A 22,239-nucleotide genomic window follows, 5' to 3' on the forward strand; every position below is an offset into this window, starting at 1 on the left:
CTACACGCTAAGGACAATTTATAGAGGGACAATTAACCTATAACCCTGTACTTCTTTGGGATGTGGGAATAAACCGAAGTACCCAGAGAAAACCCACGTGGGTCACAGGAAGAAGGTACAAACTCTGTATAGACAGCACCTGAGGTCAGGTACGAACCCGAGTCTCTAGCCCTGTGTGGTAGCGGCTCTACTGCTGCACCACTGTGACGCCTATGTCTCTCTGATTCTAATATGAAAGCTCTATCTGTTCTAAGTTGCATCACTTAACCGAGTGAATTTTTGTTGATGTTTAGATTGACGATGCTGTACCGCTGGATTATTTGTCTGAAATGCGACCTGCGACGGTGGTGTTTGTGAACCTGCAGTTTGTGGAAAATGCGACCATGTACCATCAATGCCAATCCATTCAGGCTTGCTGTGTTGGAATCAACAACGAATTCAGAAACTATCAGGGGAGGATAAATAAAGTCTTTATGTTTGACAAAGTAAGTAGCCAGCAGATGGCACTAACAGGTTAGTCTAGAGAAACAACATGGAAACAGGCCCTTCGGCCCATCGAATCCGCAACTTGAATCCATCCTCGGTAAATATCCCCTGAAAACAGTTTTACTTAAGAGCCGTAGAGCCATAGGAGAATCAAAGACAAGAGGACATAGGTTTCAGGTGAGAGGGGAAATATTTAATAGGAACATGAAGGGCAACATTTTCACACGAAGGGAGGTGGGTGAATGAAACAAGCTGCCAGAGGAGGTAGTTGCGGCAGGCACTATCACAAGAGTTAAAAAACATTTAGACAGGTACATGGATCGGATAGATTTAGAGGGATATGGGCAAAATGCAGGCACGTGGGTTTAGTGTAGAAGGGGCATGTTGGTCGGTGTGGGCAATTTGAGCTGAAGGGCCTGTGTCCACGCTGTATGACTTTATGCATCTACAGCAGAGGTCTATCGGTTCACAGTGCTGGTCGGTTGTAAACATGTGTTTAAATCCAATTGTGACATTCATGCTTGTAACATGTATGTTCTTAATTTAAGGGATGTACATTTCTTTGTGCTTTTGGTCTTCCTGGTGACAAAGGAGAAGATGAATGTGGAAATGCTTTACAGTGTGCCCACAATGTGCATGAGTTCTGCACTAAATTGCGATATGTCAGGTAAGCATTCAACCGAGAGTCAGGGAGTGATACAGTGTGGAAACACCCCATTGGCCCAACTTGCCCACACCGGCCAACATATCCCAGATACGCTAGTCCCACCTGCCAGCATTTGGTCCATATCCTGCCAAACCAGTCCTATCCATGTACCTGTCTAACTGTTTCTTAAATGCTGGGAAAGCCCCTGCCTCAACTACCTCCTCTGGCAAGTTGTTCCATACATCCACCACCCTTTGTGTAAAACTGACTTTAGATTCATTTGCAGAGGCAATAAGGAAAACATCAAGATTACTGCCAAATGCACAGCTCGAATCTGTGCCATGTAAATATCTGCTGAGAACAGTTTTACTTAAGGTACAGTGCAATGCTTTGTTCTGCATATAACCTAGGCAGCACACAAGGGTCAACACCCCGCCTGGCGCCAACAGTTACAAAAGTACCAAATAGTTCTTTCTACCGTCTGTCGCCACACATGGTGACAGAACCCCCCCCCCCAACTCACCCCGACCCGCCGGTTCCCCCATTGTTCCCAGCGGCACCACACTGGGACCCCCAGGTGAATAGGTCCCATCAGCGTGGGTATGGTGGGCAGAGGGGTTTGCTTCTGTGCTGTGTTTCTCTGTCACTCTATGTGTTCCCATATTTCAGCGTAGCATCAATCGGCGTGGCCAGTGGCCCTTTATTCTGTGGAGTTGTTGGGCACCCTCTACGCCACGAGTACACAGGTAAACAGACACCTTTTGTCAAGTTATAATAGCTAACCCAAAGGTAGTAGGTTTTGTCGGAGTTAGGCACAGAGTGCTGGAGTAACTCAGCGTTAAAAGGATGGGTGACGTTTTGGGTCTGGCCCGTTCTGACGTATGAAGAAGGGTCCCGACCCTAACATCACCAACCCTTCTTCTCCAGAGATGCTGCCTGGCCCGCTGAGTTACTCCAGCACTTTGTGCCTATCTTTGGTATAAACCAGCATCTGCAGTTTCGGTCTGCACATTTTAGCAGGTTTTGTGTTGACAATTTCTTGTTTTACATATTTTGTTTAGTTTAGTTAACTTTATTATTGTCGTGTGTACCGAGGTACAGTCAAAAGCCTTTTGTTGCATACTGTTGCAGTGCCAGAGGCACGGGTTTGTACCTGACTATGGGTGCTGTCTATACAGAGTTTGTACGTTCCCCCTGTGACCGCGTGGGTTTTCTCCGGATGCTCCGGTTTCCTCCCACATTCCAGAGATATGCAGGTTTGCAGGTTCATTGGCTTTGGTAAATTGTACCTAGTGTGTAGGACAGTGCTCATGTGAATGGCTGATCGTTGGTAGGCGTGGACTCGGTGGGCCGAAGGGCCCGTTTCCACGCTATATCTTAAAAACTAAACTAAACTAAATGTATTAAATATGCAATGATAATTGTAAGAAGTAATTTTATATCATTTCCCATTGAAAAGTGATTGGTCGTAAAGTAAATCTGGCCGCACGCTTGATGATGACTTATCCAGGAATGGTCTCTTGTGATGAAGAGACTCACTACCACGCCAAGATGCCTTCTTCTTACTTCCTTGAACTTCCCAAGCGAGCTATGAAAGGTGTAGCTAACCCAGGCACTATCTACCAGTACCTGTCCAAGAAACATCAGAAGTAAGTCATCGTTTAACTACTTACCCAATAATAAAAGGCCAAGAGAGGGTGGATGTGGAGAAGATGTTTCCACGAGTGGGAGAGTCTAGAACCAGAGGGCATAACCTCAAATAAAAAGGCTGCACGCTTAGAATGGAGATGACGAAGAGTTTCTTTGGCCAGAGGGTGGTGAATCTGTGGAATTCATTGGCGCAGACGGAGGTGGAGGACAGGCCATTGGGTGTTATTAAAATGGAGATTGAAAGGATCTTGATTAGTAAGGGTGTCAAGGATTAAACCGGGAATGGGCTTGAGAGGGAAAATTGATCAGCCATGGTCGAATGGTGGAGTAGACTTTCTGGACTCAATCACCTAATTCTGCTCCTATGAACATATGAACTATGAACTGACAACAATAAACTGTGTAGGACTGTGAATTCTAAGAAGGATACAAAGAGATTTCAAAGTTTCAAAGTCATACAGCACGGAAAAAGCCCAATCTGCCCATGCCGACCAACATGGCCCATCTACACTAGTCCCACCTGCCTGCGTTTGGCTGAAATCCCTCTAAACCTTTCCTATCTATGTACCTATTCAAAAGGCCTTGTAAAAGTTGTTATAGTACCTGCCTCACCTACCTCCTCTGGCTGCTTGTTCCATACACCCACCACCCTCTGTGTGAAATAAGTTGCCCCTCAGGTTCCAATTAAATCTTCCCCCTCTCACCTATGATTATATATATATATAATCAAATATATATATATAATCAAATATATATATGATTATATATATATGATCATATATATATATATATGATTATATATCTATCTAATCTTACTAAAACTCTGACTTGTATGTATATTTGTAACAGTGATTTCGGCTGATTTCTGCAAAACGGTGAGGCGTAGCGCCACAATTTTTGCACCGCCTTAATCACACCGCTGGACGCTTGCCGAAAATGATATTGTTATTTAATTCGGTCGTATATTTTTTAAGTTACAGAGGTTTAAAGGTCTTTTTTTAAATCTCTCATTTTTTCGGCTGATTTTCGGCATAAACGGTGAACCATAGCGCCACGATGTTTGCACCGCCTTAATCACCACGCTGAACGCTGCTGGAAAATGATATTTTTATTTGATTCGGTCGTATATTTTTTAAGTTACAGAGGTTTTAGTTTAAAAAAAAAAATTCCAGCCGTCTTTTCCATGGCCTTCAGCGTGTGACGTCAAAATGCCCATGCAACCCCCTCCTGCTGATTTATTGAAGGCTTTCAGCGTGGCGCTGCTGTGCGTCTGTGCCCCTCTCTCCCCTTGCTTCTCTCCTCTCTCCCACACCCGGGAGATCCTCTCCCCGCTATCCCCCCCCCCCCCCCCCGGATCTTTCACTGATGCTCTCTCCCCCCCCCCCCCCACCCCGGACCTTTCACTAATGCGCTCCCCCCTCCCCCCCCGACCTTTCACTGATGCGCTCCCCCCCCCCCCCCTCCCCCCCCCCCCCCCCCCCCCGGACCTGTTGGTGCTGGGGGCAAGAGAGAGTAGGGGAAAGGGGTGTGCTGGCGAAAGGGGGGGGTGGGGGAGAGTAAGAGTGTGTCTGGGGGAGAGAGAATGGTGGCGGGGTCTGAGAATGGGGACTGGGGAGGGGGACAACAGGGGTCGTAAAAGGGGAGGTCGTGGGGAAAGGGGGGGTGTGGGGAGAGTAAGATTGGGGTTGGGGGAGGTGAGAATGGGGGGTGTGGCACACTTGGAGAGTAAGAGTGGGGCTGGGGGAGGAGAGAATGGGGGGTGTGGGGACGGGCCCAACGGGCCCTCTTTGCTAGTATACTACTAAAACTCAGATCTTGTATGGTAATATATATGTATGTATATTTGATTTCGCTGATTTCTCCAAAACGGTAAACCGTAGCGCCAAGATTTTTGCGCAGCCTTAATCACCAAGGGGACATCTGCTGGAAAATGATGTTTGTTTTTAATTCGGACGCATATTTGTTAAGTTACAGAGGTTTTAAAGCGCTGCCCCCCCCCCCGCCATGAATTATTGATGGTCCTATAGGGGGCGCTGCGGTGCGGATTTAGTCTTCAGCGTGTGACGTCACAATGGACAAGCAGCTGCTATTGGGTGTCTACTCTTTACAAATTTACATTTTTTTATTTTTAACTTTTTTTTCAAGGTCTTCAGCTTGTGACGTCACAATGCTTGTGTGAGATGGGTTCTACATTGTTGCGAAAAGCAAATGATTGTTGTTTAAAGATCAGCATGGGGCCCCTATTCCCTCCCTCCCCCCCCTTCCCCCCTCAACCCCTTCCTCCCCACTCCTTCCCACCTCCATCCCCACTACCTCCGACCCTCCTCCCCAACTCCCTCCCCACCTCCCTCACCCCTCCCCCCCTAACTCCCCCCCCTCCCTCCACCCTTCCATCCCTCTCCCTCTCCCCCCTCCTTCCACCCTCCCTCCCCCCCTTCTGGTTACCCTACGGGGACGGGCCCAACGGGGAAAGAGGGGTACTGGGAAAAGGGGAGGTCCCCCTCCCTCCCCTACCCCTCCCCTACCCCCTCCCTCCCCTACCCCCTCCCTCCCCTCCCCCCTCCCTCCCCTCCCTCCCCTCCCCCCTTCCCCCCCCCCTTCCCCCCTCCCCTCTCCCCCTCCCCTCCCCCCTCCCTCCCCCTCCCCTCCCCCTCCACACCTCCCTCCTCCCTTCCCTTCCCTCCCCCCCACTCCCCTCCCGGTTACAATGGAAACCCTACGAGGACGGGCTCAACGGGGAAAGAGGGGTACTGGGAAAAGGGGAGGTCCCCCTCCCTCCACCCTTCCATCCCTCTCCCTCACCCCCCTCCTTCCACCCTCCCTCCCCCCCTTCTGGTTACCCTACGGGGACGGGCCCAACGGGGAAAGAGGGGTACTGGGAAAAGGGGAGGTCCCCCTCCCTCCCCTACCCCTCCCCTACCCCCTCCCTCCCCTACCCCCTCCCTCCCCTCCCCCCTCCCTCCCCTCCCTCCCCTCCCCCCTTCCCCCCCCCCTTCCCCCCTCCCCTCTCCCCCTCCCCTCCCCCCTCCCTCCCCCTCCCCTCCCCCTCCACACCTCCCTCCTCCCTTCCCTTCCCTCCCCCCCACTCCCCTCCCGGTTACAATGGAAACCCTACGAGGACGGGCTCAACGGGGAAAGAGGGGTACTGGGAAAAGGGGAGGTCCCCCTCCCTCCCCCTTCCCCCCTCCCCTCCCCCCTCCCTCCCCCCTACCCTCCTACCTCCCCTCTCCCTCACCCTTCTCCCCCTCCCCTCCCTCCCCCTCCCCTCCTCCCTCCACACCTCCCTCCTACCTCCCTCCCCTTCCCTCCCTCCCCTCCTCCCGGTTACAATGGAAACCCTACGAGGATGGGCCCAACGGGGAAAGAGGGGTACTGGGAAAAGGGGAGGTCCCCCTCCCTCCCCCTTCCCCCTCCCCTCCCCCTCCCACCCCCTCCCCCCTACCCCTCTCCCTCCCTCCCCCCTCCCCTCCCTTCCCCCCTCCCCTCCCCCCCTCCCTCCCCCTCCCCTCCTCCATCCACACCTCCCTCCTCCCTCCCTCCCCCTTCCCTCCCTCCCCTCCTCCCGGTTACAATGGAAACCCTACGAGGACGGGTCCAACGGGGAAAGAGGGGTACTGGGAAAAGGGGAGGTCCCCCTCCCTCCCCCTTCCCCTCCCCCCTTCCCCTCCCCCCTCCCTCTCCCTCCCCCCTCCCTCCCCCTCACCCCCCCTTCTCCCTCCCCTCCCCCCTCCCTCCCCCTCCCCTCCTCCCTCCACACCTCCCTCCTCCCTCCCTCCCCCTTCCCTCCCTCCCCTCCTCCCGGTTACAATGGAAACCCTACGAGGACGGGCCCAACGGGGAAAGAGGGGTACTGGGAAAAGGGGAGGTCCCCCTTCCTCCCCCCTCCCCTCCCCCTCCCTCCCTCCCCCTCCCTCCCCCCTCCCTCCCCCCTCCCTCCCCCTCCCCTCCCCTCCCCTCCCTCCCTCCCCCCTCCCTCCTCCCTACCCCCCTCCCTCCCCTCTCCCTCCCCCATCCCCCCCTTCCCCCCTCCCCTCACCCCTCCCTCCCCCTCCCCTCCCTCCCTCCCCCTTCCCTCCCCCTTTCCTCCCCCCCACTCCCCTCCCGTTTACAATGGAAACCCTACGAGGACGGGCCCAACGGGCACACTTGTGCTAGTATATGATTATATATATGATTATATATATATACATATATATATAGACCCATGCCCAATGATTCTTGATTTCCATACTCTAGATAAAAGACTGTGCATTTATCTATTCCTTTCATGATCGTATACACATCAATAAGATCACCCCTTATGCTCCAAGGAATACAGCCCTAGCCTGCCCAACATCCTCATAAAAGGCAGTAAAAAGTTGTTGTTCCACAATTTTAGTTCTCAAAATATCCAACTACTCCTGAGGAGAAGACACAAACTTAACAAGTTAGACAGCAACTTGGCAGCACAGTGACGGAGTGGTAGAGTTGCTGCCTCAAAGCACCAGAGACCTGGGTTCAATCCTGACTATGGATGCTGTCTGTATGGAGTTTGTACCTTATCCCTGTGACTGTGTGGGGTTTCCTCGGGTGCTCCGGTTTCCTCCCACATCCCAAAGACTTGCAGGTTTGCAGGATAATTGGCTTCTGTAAATTGTCCCCTGGTGTGTAGGATGGAACTAGTGTATGGGTGATCGCTAGTCAGCAAGGTCACAGAAGGCTGATAGGGCTGTTTCCACACTGTATCTCCAAATACTAAACACTAAAATCTATTTCTAATTAACTACTTCTTCGTTGGTGCTGCCTGCTCCGTGGAGTACTTCCAACTTTTGCTTTACTGGATTATAAAAAATATTCAGTTCAATATAGTGAATAATTAACATTACAATAGCATGAATTAATTATTGTGTTAATTATAATTACTAATAGTGCAAGCCCGCTGTTGAGCTCAGGGTTTGATTGAGCTTCTTGATCAACTAACAATAACAACAAAAGTTGAAAAATAATTAATTGCTTATGTTTTAAGATTAACAATAAATCATTTTAAGTTCCTTGTATATTTTCCTTAGGATACTTGGAAAACCTCGAATCTCCGTTGAAAAAGATGATGATTATCCTCTTTTAGGTGAGTTCATGTTAACCAAATTGCAAAACTCGGGAAGTATCTTATTGTTTTTGTTTAGAGATCATCGGCGGTCACTCGAAGCGAGTATGACTGTCCTCTCCATTGGAGGACGCCTGCGCGTGACTTTGTTTAACGTGGGGAGACTGGTGCACAGACAGCCACCACATGGTCCTTGACAGATCTGGGTCAGGATCCAGTGGCATGGAGTCCAAGACGACCAGAGACCCTTTTCTGCTGCAGCCATTCATCCGCCTTCCCAGCTGTTGTGACGCTCCATTAAATTCAGCCATCATCCTCCGCTTGTTCTACCGTTGATGTCTTGGTTGGATTTCTCTTTGTCAGGCATAGCTCCAGACAGCATCGCTCTCAGGATCTCAGGACCACACAAGTTTCTCCACCATGGCAAGGTGACAATCCACGGAGAAGTGTTTAGAGATACAGCACAGCCACTCCGATAAATAGGCGCAAAGTGCTGGCAAAACTCAACGGGTCAGGCAGCATCCCTCGAGAAAAAGGATGGGTGACGTATCGGGACCCTTCTTCAACCGTTCGAGTCCACACTAACCATCGATCACCCATGAGTTTGAGATTAATTTAGTTTAATTTAGTTCAGTTCAACTTTAGTTTAGTTTAGTTCAGTTTAGTCTAAACTAAACTAAAAATCAGTACGATTATTGCCATGCATAAGGACAATCCCTAAAAAAATCCATGCTCAGGAACAGCCCATTAAATCCATATGCAGTAGATGCCAGATTTTGGCACTATTTTACACAGTGCAAGCTGCTGCTGGCCATAGAGGCCAGCTGAACTCTGGCATTCCCTCTCCGTCCCCCCTTCCACCACTCTAGTGTCATCCTGCCAGTTACACCGTTCACATCCATATACCTCTTCGTTGTCACCTCTTCCACAGCCAACAATGGATCATTGTGGGCTCCACCTTTCTTTGGCCATCGTGCCAACTCTGATTTGATCTGAATATTTTCATACATCTAGTTTCCCTCTCCCCTAGCTCTGGTCTGAGGAAGCATTGCAACTCGAAAACGTCACCTTTCCATGACGTCCACAGATGCTGCATGACCCGTTGAGTTACTCCGGCATTTTGTGTCTATCTTCAGTGTAAACCAGCATCTGCAGTTCCTTCCTACACATTGAACCTATGTTCTCTGGTTCCTTATTCCATTATTCTAGGTAAACTCTGGAATTCATTGCCACCGACGACTGTGGAGGCCATTATTGCATATTTTTAAGGTGGAGATTGACAAATTCTTGATTAGTCAGGGTGTCAGTGGTCATGGGGAGAAGGCAGAAGAAAGATAGATCAGCCATGATTGAATTGCAGAGTAGACTTGATGGGCCAAATGGCCTAATGCTGCTTCTAGAACTTATGAAGAGACTCCACCCGATCTATTCCCCTCAATCTTTTCTCCTTAAAGGCCGAGAGAAGGAAATGAGAGTTTTCCACAAGGCCATTAAGAAGTTTGTAACAGCGAAGGCCCAGCAGTCCATGGACTGTTGCCAGGTGATCATGTACGAGGGGACCGTTGGCTACGGCAAAAGCCGACTCCTCGCCGAAATCATCCGTACATCACTAGCACAAGACATGAGGTTAGTGGCTCAAAAGCAATTACTTCTTATCGAACGATACACTTGAATTAAGTATTACTTCAAATAAACAAAATTAATTTGTAGTCATATCACACGGAAACAGGCCCTTCGGCCCAACTCATCCATGCCAACTAAGATGCCCCATCTAAACTATTCCCATTTGTCTGAATTTGGCCCATATCCCTCTAAACATTTCCTATCCATGTACCTGCCCAAATGTGTTTTAAATGTTGTTATAGTATCTGCCTCAAGTATCTCCTCTGGCAGCTCATCCATATACCTACCACCCTCTGAGTGAAAAAATGTTGCCCCTCAAGGTTTCTATTAAATCTTTCCCCTCTCATCTGAAACCTGTCCTCAAGTTCTTAATTCCCCTATCCTGGGTAAGAGACTGTGCATTCACCCTATCGTGATTTTACATCCCTCTATAAGATCACCCCTCAGCCTCCTGCGCTCCAAGGAATGAAGTCCGAGCCTTCCCAACCTCTCCCTATAGCTCAGGCCATCAAGCCCTGGCAACATCATTGTCAAGTGCCTGTCCCACTTAGGCGATTTTAAGGCGACTGCCGGGCGACTAGGCTGTCGCTGTCAGATCGCCGGGATGTCGCGGGCACGATCGTGAGGAGTCTTCCAAAAATCATAGTGGATCTCAGCGCATCGCTGAGAAATCATCGGGAGTGAAATTTCTTGGCGACAGCTGGCTTGTCGCCAGTTATCGTTGCTTATTGCGGGCGCTGTCGCAAGCTGTCCCCAGGTTTGATATGTTCTCTTAGATGCATTTAGAAGCACATAATATTAAAATAAGTAAAGTCATTTCAAAATACCATAAAATGTTTGTGTTTAACCAATTTATTTACCGTCAGGACATTTGACAGGTAGATTGAAGGCGACAGTTTGACGGTCAGGTAAGCGTGGGAATTTTCGCGATGTTTATGGCCATCAGCCATTACATTTAAAGTGGGCTCCCTACCCAGATATGCAACCCAGAAACCAAATATGCATCTCCCGTACATTTTCAAAGAATGCCCACACACTTTTCACAAAAATCCACTTAACCACATTAAATTATTTTTGTTAATACAGCTATTAGTAAATTGGAAGTAAATCCAGTTTATGCCTTGTTACAGTGAAGCTTGGTTTTTAAGTAACCCATACAAGATGTTATAGTTCAAAACTCTCAAGTACTTACCGACTTGTCAGTGATTTCAGCGAAAATTAGGACGCCAGAGAAGCATCGACAGCATGGGAATTTTGCGATGTTTCCGAAGACGGTGTAATCTCGACCTGACTCGGCATTGTCGTGGTCATTGTCGGGTAAAAGAACATTTCGGCAGTCGCCAGCAGTAGCCAAAAAAGTGGCCTAAGTGGGACAGGCCCTTAAATCTTCTTTGCACTCTTGTCCTTTTGTACAAAGGTTAGTTATTTTCTAAAGAACAGAATTATCAGAAGGGAATTTGTGAAAGGGCTGGACACCATTGTGACAGCTAACCCCACCTCTCCAAACAGCTAGGTGTCTCAATTAATTAAACCTAAGGCACAGTTGCAACACATTGGCAAACCATCTGCATGAAAGTGGCAGAAGAGGCAACCAAACTCACTTTCAAATAAAACAGTTGTACAAAGTGTCGGTAAGTCAGGACTTGGAGTATTGTATTCAGTTTTGGTTACCTTGCTGTAGGAAGGATGTCAATAAGCCGGAAAGAATGCCGAGAACATTTATGATGATGTTGCCAGGACTCGATGGCCTGAGCTACAGGGAGAGGTTGGACAGGCTAGGACTTTATTCCTTGGAGTGCAGGAGGCTGTGGGGTGAACTCATAGAGGCACAAAAGTTCATGAGGGGAATAGATTCAGCAAATCTTTTACCCAGAGTAGGGGAATCAAGTTCCCTACACTTGAACTGATACATGGATAGGAAAGCCTTTAAAATCAGGCAAATCTGAATAGGTTAGATGGGCATCTTGGTCAACATGGATGAGTTGGGCTGAAGGCCTGTTTCCATGCTGTATGATTCTACGACTGGAATGAATTGATCCTTTAATTAATATCAGTTTTTCATTCTTTTTGATGTCCGGTACAGGGTGTTACCGTATGAATTGGGGAAAATGGACATTACTGAGCCCTATTATACTATTCAAACCATGATGGCATTACTGCTGCAGGTGAACCACTGTAAAAGCTATGCCGAGCGAGAAAGAGTTTTATTGAGCAAGATTACAAAGCCAGACTTGGTGGAAGATTTATGTCTCTTAAATGATCTACTTTTTGTGAAGGTACAAAAAACAATCTCTCGCGAGCGAACATTAACCAATTGTACGACAATATATAGAGGCACAAGAAAACTGCAGATGCTGGAATCTTGAGCAAAACAAAGCATGCTGGAGGAACTCTTGGGTCAGGCAGCATCTGTGGAGAAGGGCGGCACAGTGGCGCAGTGGTAGAGTTGCTGCCTCACAGCGCTAGAGACCCGGGTTTGATCCTGACCTCAGTTGTGCTGTCTGTGTGCAGTTTGCACGTTCTCCCTGTGAAAGTGTGGGCTTCCTCCAGGTACTCCGGTTTCCTCCCACATCCAAAAGATGTGTGAGTATGTAGATTACTTGGCCCTCTGTAAACTGACCCCTAGTGTGTAGGGAGTGTATGAGAAGGTGGGATAACATGGAACTAGTGTGAACGGGTGATGGATGGTCGGCGCGGAATGGGTGGGCCAAAGGGTCTGTACATTGTATCAATTACTATTTCTTTCATCCATGTTATAGAAAAGAGGCAAGAATATCATCAAACATTTTGTAGATTTCTGTGATGAGTAGCGAGACTGATTCTTTTGCTGGGAGCAGACAAGCAAAGATTATTCAGTGAATCCTGCATGTGACAATGCAGAATCTTGCATTTTCCTTTGATATTTGTGTTACCATCAGTTGTGTGATGGGTTCACTATGGGAAGTATTTTCATGATGTCCCTTCTTATCGTGAACAACTTGTTCCCACTTAACAATGTCTACGTTGCATGTTTTTGATATGTTCATAAGCAGTCTTTCTATCACTTCTCCACAGTGGCACAGTGGGTAGAGCCGGTGCCTCACAGTGCCAGAGACCCGGGTTCGATCATGATCTCGGATGCTGCCTGCTTGTGCATGAGTTTGTGCGTTCTCTCTGTGACCCTGTGTGGAGTTTGCACGTTCTACCTGTGACCGCATGGGTTTCCTCCCATATCCCAAAGACGTGCGGGTTGTGGGTTATTTGGTCCTCTGTAAATTGTCCTTAGTGTGCAGGGAGTGGACGTGGAAGTGGGATAACATAGAACTAGTGTGAGCGGGTGATGGATGGTCGGCATGGATTCGGTGGGCATAAGGGTCTGAACCTTTCAATCAATCAATCATTCCACAGTAAAATCTATTCCAGTTATAATTGTGCTCTAACAACAGAGATTGTTCTGTAGACATATCACAGTTGTACCTCAATTTGGTTCTTTTTAGAAGGGTCAGTGCACGATAGTTTGGGAGGCTGGACAATTGGACATTTTGGGGAGGCTAAGAATGGAGCACAGGATGCTGAGGGGTGATCTTATAGATGTGTATAAAATCATGAGGGGAATAGATAGAATGAATGCACACACTCATTTTTTCCAGCGTAGAGGAATCAAGAACTAGTATTTAACTTGGGCAGCTTAAAACCCAGCAGTATGATAATTGCCTTCTCTAACTTCAAGTAACCCTTGCTTTCCCTCTATTTCCATCCCTCCCCCATCCTAGTTCTCTGACTAGTTTCACTGTCTTCCTGATTAAATTTAACTGATTGTATGCCTTATTGTCATCTTCCCCTCAGATAACAGTGATCTATTCTACATTTTCCTTGAGCTTTATCCCCTTTGATCTCTCTGTCTCCCTCTCGCCGACTCTCATTCTGAAGAAGGATCTCGACCCAAAACATCATCCATTTTGTTTCTATCCAGAGACCCTGCCTGTCCTGCTGAGTTAGTCCAGCATTTTGTGTCTATCTTCAAGAATTAGAGGGCATAGACAATAGACAATAGACAATAGGCAATAGGTGCAGGAGTAGGCCATTCAGCCCTTCGAGCCAGCACCGCCATTCAATGCGATCATGGCTGATCACTCTCAATCAGTACCCCGTTCCTGCCTTCTCCCCATACCCCCTCACTCCGCTATCCTTAAGAGCTCTATCCGGCTTTCTCTTGAAAGCATCCAACGAACTGGCCTCCACTGCCTTCTGAGGCAGAGAATTCCACACCTTCACCACTCTCTGACTGAAAAAGTTCTTCCTCATCTCCGTTCTAAATGGCCTACCCCTTATTCTTAAACTGTGGCCCCTTGTTCTGGACTCCCCCAACATTGGGAGCATGTTTCCTGCCTCTAATGTGTCCAATCCCCTAATTATCTTATATGTTTCAATAAGATCCCCCCTCATCCTTCTAAATTCCAGTGTATACAAGCCTAATTGCTCCAGCCTTTCAACATACGACAGTCCCGCCATTCCGGGAATTAACCTAGTGAACCTATGCTGCACGCCCTCAATAGCAAGAATATCCTTCCTCAAATTTGGAGACCAAAACTGCACACAGTACTCCAGGTGCGGTCTCACCAGGGCCCGGTACAACTGTAGAAGGACCTCTTTGCTCCTATACTCAACTCCTCTTGTTATGAAGGCCAACATTCCATTGGCTTTCTTCACTGCCTGCTGTACCTGCATGCTTCCTTTCAGTGACTGATGCACTAGGACACCCAGATCTCGTTGAACATCCCCTCTTCCTAACTTGACACCATTCAGATAATAATCTGCCTGTCTGTTCTTACTTCCAAAGTGAATAACCTCACACTTATCTACATTAAACTGCATCTGCCATGTATCCGCCCACTCACACAACCTGTCCAAGTCACCCTGCAGCCTTATTGCATCTTCCTCACAATTCACACTACCCCCCAGTTTAGTATCATCTGCAAATTTGCTAATGGTACTTTTAATCCCTTCATCTAAGTCATTAATGTATATCGTAAATAGCTGGGGTCCCAGCACCAAACCTTGCGGTACCCCACTGGTCACTGCCTGCCATTCCGAAAGGGACCCATTTATCCCCACTCTTTGCTTTCTGTCTGTCAACCAATTTTCTATCCATATCAGTACGCTACCCCCAATACCATGTGCTCTGATTTTGCCCACTAATCTCCGAAGTGGGACCTTGTCGAAGGCTTTCTGAAAGTCGAGGTACACCACATCCACCGGCTCTCCCCTGTCAATTTTCCTAGTTACATCCTCAAAAAATTCCAGTAGATTTGTCAAGCATGATCCTGTTACTGCTATCCAAATGCTCAGCAATTTCGTCTTTTATAATTGACTCCAGCATCTTCCCCACCACTCATGTCAGACTAACTGGTCTATAATTACCCGTTTTCTCTCTCCCTCCTTTCTTAAAAAGTGGGATAACATTTGCTATCCTCCAATCCACAGGAACTGATCCTGAATCTATAGAACATTGAAAAATGATCTCCAATGCTTCCACTATTTCTAGAGCCACCTCCTTAACTACCCTGGGATGCAGACCATCAGGCCCTGGGGATTTATCAGCCTTCAGTACCATCAGTCTACCCAAAACCATTTCCTGCCTAATGTGGATTTCCTTCAGTTCCTCCATCACCCTAGGTTCTCCGGCCCCTAGAACATTTGGGAGATTGTGTGTATCTTCCTCAGTGAAGACAGATCCAAAGTAACGGTTTAACTCGTCTGCCATTTCTTTGTTCCCCATAATAAATTCCCCTGCTTCTGTCTTCAAGGGACCCACATAGGTTTAAGGTGAGAGTGGAATGGTTTAATATGAATCTGAGGGGTGACTTTTTCATACAGAGGGTGGTGGGTATTTGGAACGAGGTGCCAGAGAAGGTAGGCGAAGCAGGTACTATAACAAAATTTAAAAGATCTTTGGGCAGGTACATGGATAGGAAAGATTTAGAGGGATATGGGTCAAGCAGGACAAATAATGAGTCAGCATGGACGAACTGGGCCGAAGGATGGTTGTTGTATGGCTCTTGATCAAGTACAGATCTTAGTTTGAAATTTAGTTGATCAAGAAAAGAGATAGACAAAGAGTAATTGTTAGAATATCAAACTTTTTAACAGTAACTTGGACTGTTTCTTCCGCCGTGATAAAATGGTGAGGTTGAGAATTCTGCGCCTGGACAGTGACTTCCATCACACGACCAGTCAGAATGGAAAGCAACAAAAAGACACAATGTGCCGCAGCTACTCAACGGGTCCGGCAGCATCAGTGGAGAACATAGATAGGTGATGTTTCGGGTCAGACTGACCAAACCAAAATTTCAATATCTCTAACCTTTGTCCAACCATCTGCCTGTCAACCCTCTTTCCTCCCTCATTTGTACCCACCTCTCACTTGCCAGGCTTCTTCCTGTCCCTCCACTCTACCATCTTTTTTTCCACAATCAGTCTGAAACGGGACCAGCCTGAAAGGCCACCTCTCTATTTCCTCCAGAGATGCCGCCTGACCCTCTGAATTACTCCAGCACCTTGTGTCTATCTTCTGTATTCTTTAATCAAACTTTTCTGGACTTTATGTCCCACTAAACGTTATTCCCTTCATCCTGTGTCAGTACACTGTGGCAGCTCGATTGTAATCTTCTTGAAGTCTGAAGAATCAGTCTGAAGAAGGGTCCAGGCCCTGAAACGTCACTTGTCCATGTTCTCCGGAGATGCTGCTTGACCTGCTGAGTTACTCCAGGACTCTACAAACCAGCATCTGCAGTTCATTGCTTCTCCTGCAAAAAAATACTTTCCATCGTCAAATGTCTAACTGTAATCATGTTTTATGTTTGGACACAAAAAATGGTGGCTGGGAGAGTGTAATATCTTAATTTTGTTTTTCAGTTTCCAATTTCTGAAAGAGTATCTCTCATGGACAGTAGAACCAAGCACAGGACATTTCGAAATTACGTGATTGCTGTAATCAGACAGGTAACAATTGTTTAATGAGATTTTAAAAGCCAATGCATTTCTGGTCAAGAATTAAACAAATAGGCATAATCCTGATTTATCAGCATTTCACTTCCTGTTGGGAGAACTGTGTTTGTTGGTATAATTATTTCTGCTGGCATGCCCTTACCTTCAAGACATTAAGTATTTTAACCGGTGAATCAATACAATTAATTTGGAGGGGCACAGCGGTGCAGCGGTAGAGTTGCTGTCTCACAGTGCCAGAGACCTGGGTTCAATCCTGACCACAGGTGCTGCCTGTGCGGAGTTTGCACGTATTCCCTGTGACCACGTGGGTTTTCTCCGGGTGCTTCGGTTTCCTCTCACACTCCAAAGACGTACATGTTTATAAGTTAATTGGCTTCTGTAAATTGTAAATTACCCTAGTGTGTAGGGCAGTGCTAGTGTACGGGGTGATCGCTGGTCAGCATGCACTCAGTGGGCCGAAGGGCCTGTTTCCGCACTGTATCTTTAAAGCTTAAAGTCTCTAAAATGAATGCTTAAGAAATATTTAACCATATTTGTCAAATTAAAGTAATACTGATACAATACATAGACATTAATTATTAAATTCTTGCCAGTTCTTTGAAGTCTGTTTATGATAGTCAGAAAATACTTACATTTTCAACTAGAATCCTTCATATAAGGTGGAAAGAATGTAGGGATGATTTACGGGGAAGATGCCAGGACTCGTGCACCTAAGCTAAAGGAGAGATTGACCCAGTCTCTCCTTTATTCCATGGAGTATAGGAGATCTTACAGAGGTATTTAAGATCAACAGGGGAATAGAGAAGGTGAATACACAGGGTCTTTTACCCAGGGTAGAGGAATCAAGACGCAGAGTTTACGGTGAGAGGGGCAAGATTTTAATAAGAGAGTGGTGGGTTTATGGAAGAGGCTGGCAGAGCAGATAGTTGAGGCAAGTGCTATAAGAGCATTACAATAACCTGGACAGGTGTATGGATAGGAAAAAGTTAGAGGGATATGGACCAAACACGAGCAAAGTGGACAGCTTAGATCAAGCATTTTGGTCAGCATGGATGAGTTGGGCTGAAGGGCCAGTTTCCGCGCTGTATGACTCTACTATATTTAGAAAATAGGCTTAGATATCCAATCAGAGCAGATAATGCTATGCATAAATACAAACAAGCCCAACTCAAGTCCAAGGTAGAGCAAAGGGGAAGATACAGAGTGCAGAATATAGTTCCCATCATTGTAGCGCATCAGCTCCAGAGGCAAAGTCCAATGTCCTCAATTGGGATAGAAGTGAATGGGACAGTACCTTGGCTTACTTTCTAGTTTTAGTTTAGTTTAATCCTGTCCATGTACCGACGTACAGTGAAAAGCTTTTGTTGCGTGCTATCCAGTCAGCAGAAAGACTATACATCTTTACAATCAAGCCTTCCACAGTGTACTTATACAGGATAAAGGGAATAATATTTAGTGCAAGATGCATTTGGAAGGACCATTCAGAAAAGTAATTACATTTATAATAATTGTAATCTTATTGTTTGCAAGTAGATCAACTGGAGATAATTGACCAGCAGATGTACGTCTAATTGTCTATTCTTGCCATGCTCCCTGTAGAACGTTATAACTGACACGGTGTTGCTGGTCATCGATCAAGTCCAATATATTGACACGCCGTCATGGGAGCTTATCCTGCAGATGCGTGCAACACTGCCACTGTTTATGGTGATGGCATTGCGACCATTTACAGCGGAGAAGCCGCCGTGCCAAGCCGCGATCATGGTCATGAGGAGCCAGAGAACGTCCTACGTGAAGCTGTCTGGCTTGGATCCAAGTATAATCCGCCCACTTGCCTGCCAGATCCTGGGCGTGATTAGTATCCCACGAGAGTTGGAGATGTAAGTACAAAACCCCACAGGACCTGTATCAGAGGGTATCTAGGGTGGGCCAGAAGGCTCTCGGCACACTGGCCATCATCAGTCTTGAGCATTGAGTTGGGATGTCATGTTACAGTTGAACCAGACATTGGTCAGGCCACATTTAGAGTCTGAAAACCAGTCTACATAAAAGGGTTCCTGACCCAAACCATCACCTATTCCTTTTCTCCAGAGATGCTGCCTGACCCGCTGAGTTATTCCAGCATTTTGTGTCTATCTTTAAAGTATTGTGTTCGATTTTGGTCACCCTGTTATAGGAGAGATGTTGTCAAGCTGGAAATGGTGCAGAAGAGATTCACCAGAATGTTGCCAGGACTCAAAAGTCTGAGCTATAGGGAGAGGTTGGGCAGGCGAGGACTCTATTCGTTGGAGCGCAGGAGGATGAGGGGTGATCTTATAGAAGTGTACAAAACCACGAGATGAATAAATTGGGTAAATGCACAGAGTCTTTTGCCCAGTATAAGGGAATCGGGAACCAGAGGACATAGGTTTAAGGTGAGGGTGGAAAGATTTAATACGTACATATTCCGTACAGACATCACCCATAGTCGGGATTGAACCCAGGTCTGTGGCGCTGTAAGGCAGCAACACTAACGCTGTGTCACTGTGCCGCCTGTTACCATGCTGCATCTATTAATACCAGGACACGTTGTGCTTTGCTCTAGATTCCAGTATCTGCTCTCTTGTATGTCTCTCTGTTGCAAACTTAATTATATTCCTTCAGTAAGTGCGAGTTTGTACGTTCTCCCTGACTATGCGTGGGTTTCTCCAGGTGCTCTGGTTTCCTCCCACACTCCAAAGACATGCAGGTTTGTGGGGTAATTGACTTAGATAAAATTGTAAATTGTCCCTAGGGTGTAAGATAGTGTTAGTGTGCCGTGGATCACTGGTCGGCGTGGACACGGTGGGCCGAAGGGCCTGTTTCTGCGCTTGTATCTCTAAAACTAAAACTAAAAACTAAGTAAGGTTGTTGTTTTCCTTTGCTCTGGGGGACAGGTTGCTGATGGAACGTAGTTACGGAGTGCCATACTACTGTGAAGAGATACTCAGGAGCCTGTATTACAGCGACCTCGTCGTGTTGGAACCCCTGGAGGAAGAGGATGAGGATGAGAGTGACATTGTACTCTCTAACACCGGAACCAAGTTACTCATGCAGCGTGAGTCTGTCTTTGCACAGCACCGCCAGTCAAGCCAGCAGAGAAACAGACAGAAAAGCAAATGCATTTTAGATCATTGTTTGGTTTGGTTCATTATCATCACATGTACCAAAGTACTGTGAAAAGCTTCTTTTGTTGTATGCTAGCCAGTCAGCGGATAGACATGAGTATAATCAAGCTGTCCGCAGTGTACAGATACACGATAAAGGGAATAACACTTAGTGCAAGATAATAGTCAGATTAAAGAGGACAGGACATAGAAGCAACATACTGGTTTCAACCAGCATCTGCAGTTCCGTTTAATGGATAATAGTACTTTAAGACAGTGCTTCTTAAACTGGTGAATGGTTCACCCAAGGGTGAATGAAATTATTTTGGGGGTGAATAAAACTAGAGGGGTGAATGAAGGGTGAATTACTTCATTTATTCAGATATTTATATATATTTTTTCTATACGTAAAAAAGCCAATGCCATTAAAGTGGTTAGTAAGCTCTTATTGGTTTTAATGGCAGTGGAGCTGGAAATTTGATATGTTTTTTCTCTCTACCTATGGTTTTCTAATTTCAAAGTAGCAGGATATTTCCCAGATTTACTGTAATATAACCTTTTAGGGAAGACCAGACAAGCTAGTGGGATCATAAATTTATAAACGGCAACACTGGAGGATCACCGTAGGCAACTGTCGAACTGTAACTTTACTTTGTGTTGCCAATTGAGCTATTTTTCTGCTAATACTAGAATTATATATATATATTTACTGTACTTCAATCTACTAGCACTTATTTGCATCAAGCAACATGAATTCTAGCTACATTAAGGAGATTTGAACCCCGTTTTTAGGCAATCTAAAGTTAGATTGTGCCATTTTCTTGTAGTGATATTCTGCATTTTCTATTCTAGCGACTTCAGTATTTTGTGAGTTTGATTTGCAGATTAAGACACTATGTCTTTGTTGAAGTACCTAAAGAAACCAGCTCGAGAGGAAGAGTGTGCAGGAGGAAGTAGTTCATTTCTGAAAGAAAGTGAAACGAACAGGACTCAAGAGGAGGTATCACAAAATGCTGGAGTAATTCAGCAGGTCAGGCAGCATCTAGGAGAGAGGGAATGGGTGACGTTTCGGGTCAAGACCCTTTTTCAGACTGAAGGGTCTCGACCCGAAACGTCACCCATTCCCTCGCTCCCAAATGCTGCCTGACCTGCTGAGTTACTCCCGTATTTTGTGATACCTTCAATTTGCGCCAGCATCTGCAGTTATTTTCCTACAGGACTCAAGAGGAGGTATTTTCAGCAGACAAGTCACTTGTGACAAGGAAACTGAGGATAACAAGCTTAAAAATGCAATTACGTATGTTACAGATGATGACTCTGTTAATGATATGGGCAAGGAAAACTTAATCTCAAGAGAAAATACCAGGACCAAAGTACCCACTCATCAAAACTCAAGAAAACAAAGTGGAACGAAGAATATATCATTTTATAGCATATTCCTTCCCCACCAGGAACTAACAAGCCCTACTGCCTCAACTCAGTGCATGTTTTGCAGTGTAAAATATAGCAACCAGTGCCTGGCTCCTTCAAAATTACAGACTCATTTAAGAAGAAAGCATAGCAATCATCAAAACAACTCCATAGAGTTTTTCAAAAACACTTGTGAGTATTTGTGGAAGCAGCAGAATTTCTTCCAGTCGATGGTAAAGAATGACACTGTGACTAAAAAACCTCTTCTTCTTGCCTCTCTTCAAATAGCACATGTCATAGAGTCATAGAGTCCTACAGCACAGTAAGAGGCCCTTCGGCCCATCGTGTCCGCGCCGCCCGTTACCAAAACACAGTTTAATTTTAATCCCATTTTCCCGCATTTGGACCGTAGCCCTGAATGTTGTAGCATTTCAAGTGCCCATCCAAATGCCTCTTAAACGTTGTGAGTGTTCCCGCCTCCACCACCACCCCAGGCAGTGAGTTCCAGACTCCAACCACCCTCTGGGTGAAAAAGTTATTTCTCACATCCCCCCGAAACCTCCCTCCCCTTACCCTGTATCTATGTCCCATGTCCCATCTATGTCCTATGTGCTCCTGAAAGAAAAAAAGCAATACACAGAGGCTGAGAAAGTTGTCAAACTGTGTTTTGAAAATCATTGCCAATCTACCACACAGTGGAAAGCAAGCAGTGGATAAAGTAGTGCAAATTCCTTTGTCCAATGACACAATGAAACTTCGATCTACTATGATTGCTGAAGATCTGAAGCATCAGCTGATGGCAAAACTGTTGGAAGCACCATTTTCCGCTCAGTAGTTTGATGAAATTAAAAACGATGCACAACTCATTGTGTTTTGTCGTTTCCCGGATCAAAGCTTGGGAAACATTGTTGAGCATTACCTCTTTTGCTTGCCAGTCGGAGAGCAAACTACAGGTGAATTTATTTTCTCCAAGCTTGACGAATTCATGGAAAATGAAAATTTATCTTGGAGCAAATGTGTTGATGTGACTACATATGGTGCTGCAGCCGTGATGGGGAAACATAAAGGAGTCACCGCTCGCATCAAAGAAAAATCCCATAATTGCACCGTTTTACCTTGTTGTTTACATTGGGAAGCACTGGCTGCCAAGAAACTGAACACTTGTTGCAATGACCAGAAAAATGAGCTGGAAGTATTGTTGCAAGATGTGGTGAAAATTGTCAATGCTA

The 22,239-nt window shown here is 46.4% G+C and overlaps 1 protein-coding gene across 1 annotated transcript in view; it reads left to right on the plus strand.

Annotated features, from left to right (window-relative positions):
• LOC144596277 (adenylate cyclase type 10-like) overlaps nt 1-22,239 on the plus strand; it is a 71,167-nt gene that overhangs the window by 9,947 nt on the left and 38,981 nt on the right. The window contains exons 8-17 of the mRNA XM_078404500.1: nt 294-485; nt 1,035-1,153; nt 1,802-1,878; nt 2,592-2,781; nt 7,831-7,886; nt 9,320-9,491; nt 11,572-11,764; nt 16,383-16,469; nt 18,075-18,355; nt 19,391-19,579. Coding sequence (XP_078260626.1) covers nt 294-485; nt 1,035-1,153; nt 1,802-1,878; nt 2,592-2,781; nt 7,831-7,886; nt 9,320-9,491; nt 11,572-11,764; nt 16,383-16,469; nt 18,075-18,355; nt 19,391-19,579 — 1,556 coding nt within the window. The remainder of the gene's footprint in view (nt 1-293; nt 486-1,034; nt 1,154-1,801; nt 1,879-2,591; nt 2,782-7,830; nt 7,887-9,319; nt 9,492-11,571; nt 11,765-16,382; nt 16,470-18,074; nt 18,356-19,390; nt 19,580-22,239) is intronic.

This window comes from Rhinoraja longicauda, chromosome 8, assembly GCF_053455715.1.
Source record: "Rhinoraja longicauda isolate Sanriku21f chromosome 8, sRhiLon1.1, whole genome shotgun sequence".
In the NCBI taxonomy this organism is placed as follows: Eukaryota; Metazoa; Chordata; class Chondrichthyes; order Rajiformes; family Arhynchobatidae; genus Rhinoraja; species Rhinoraja longicauda.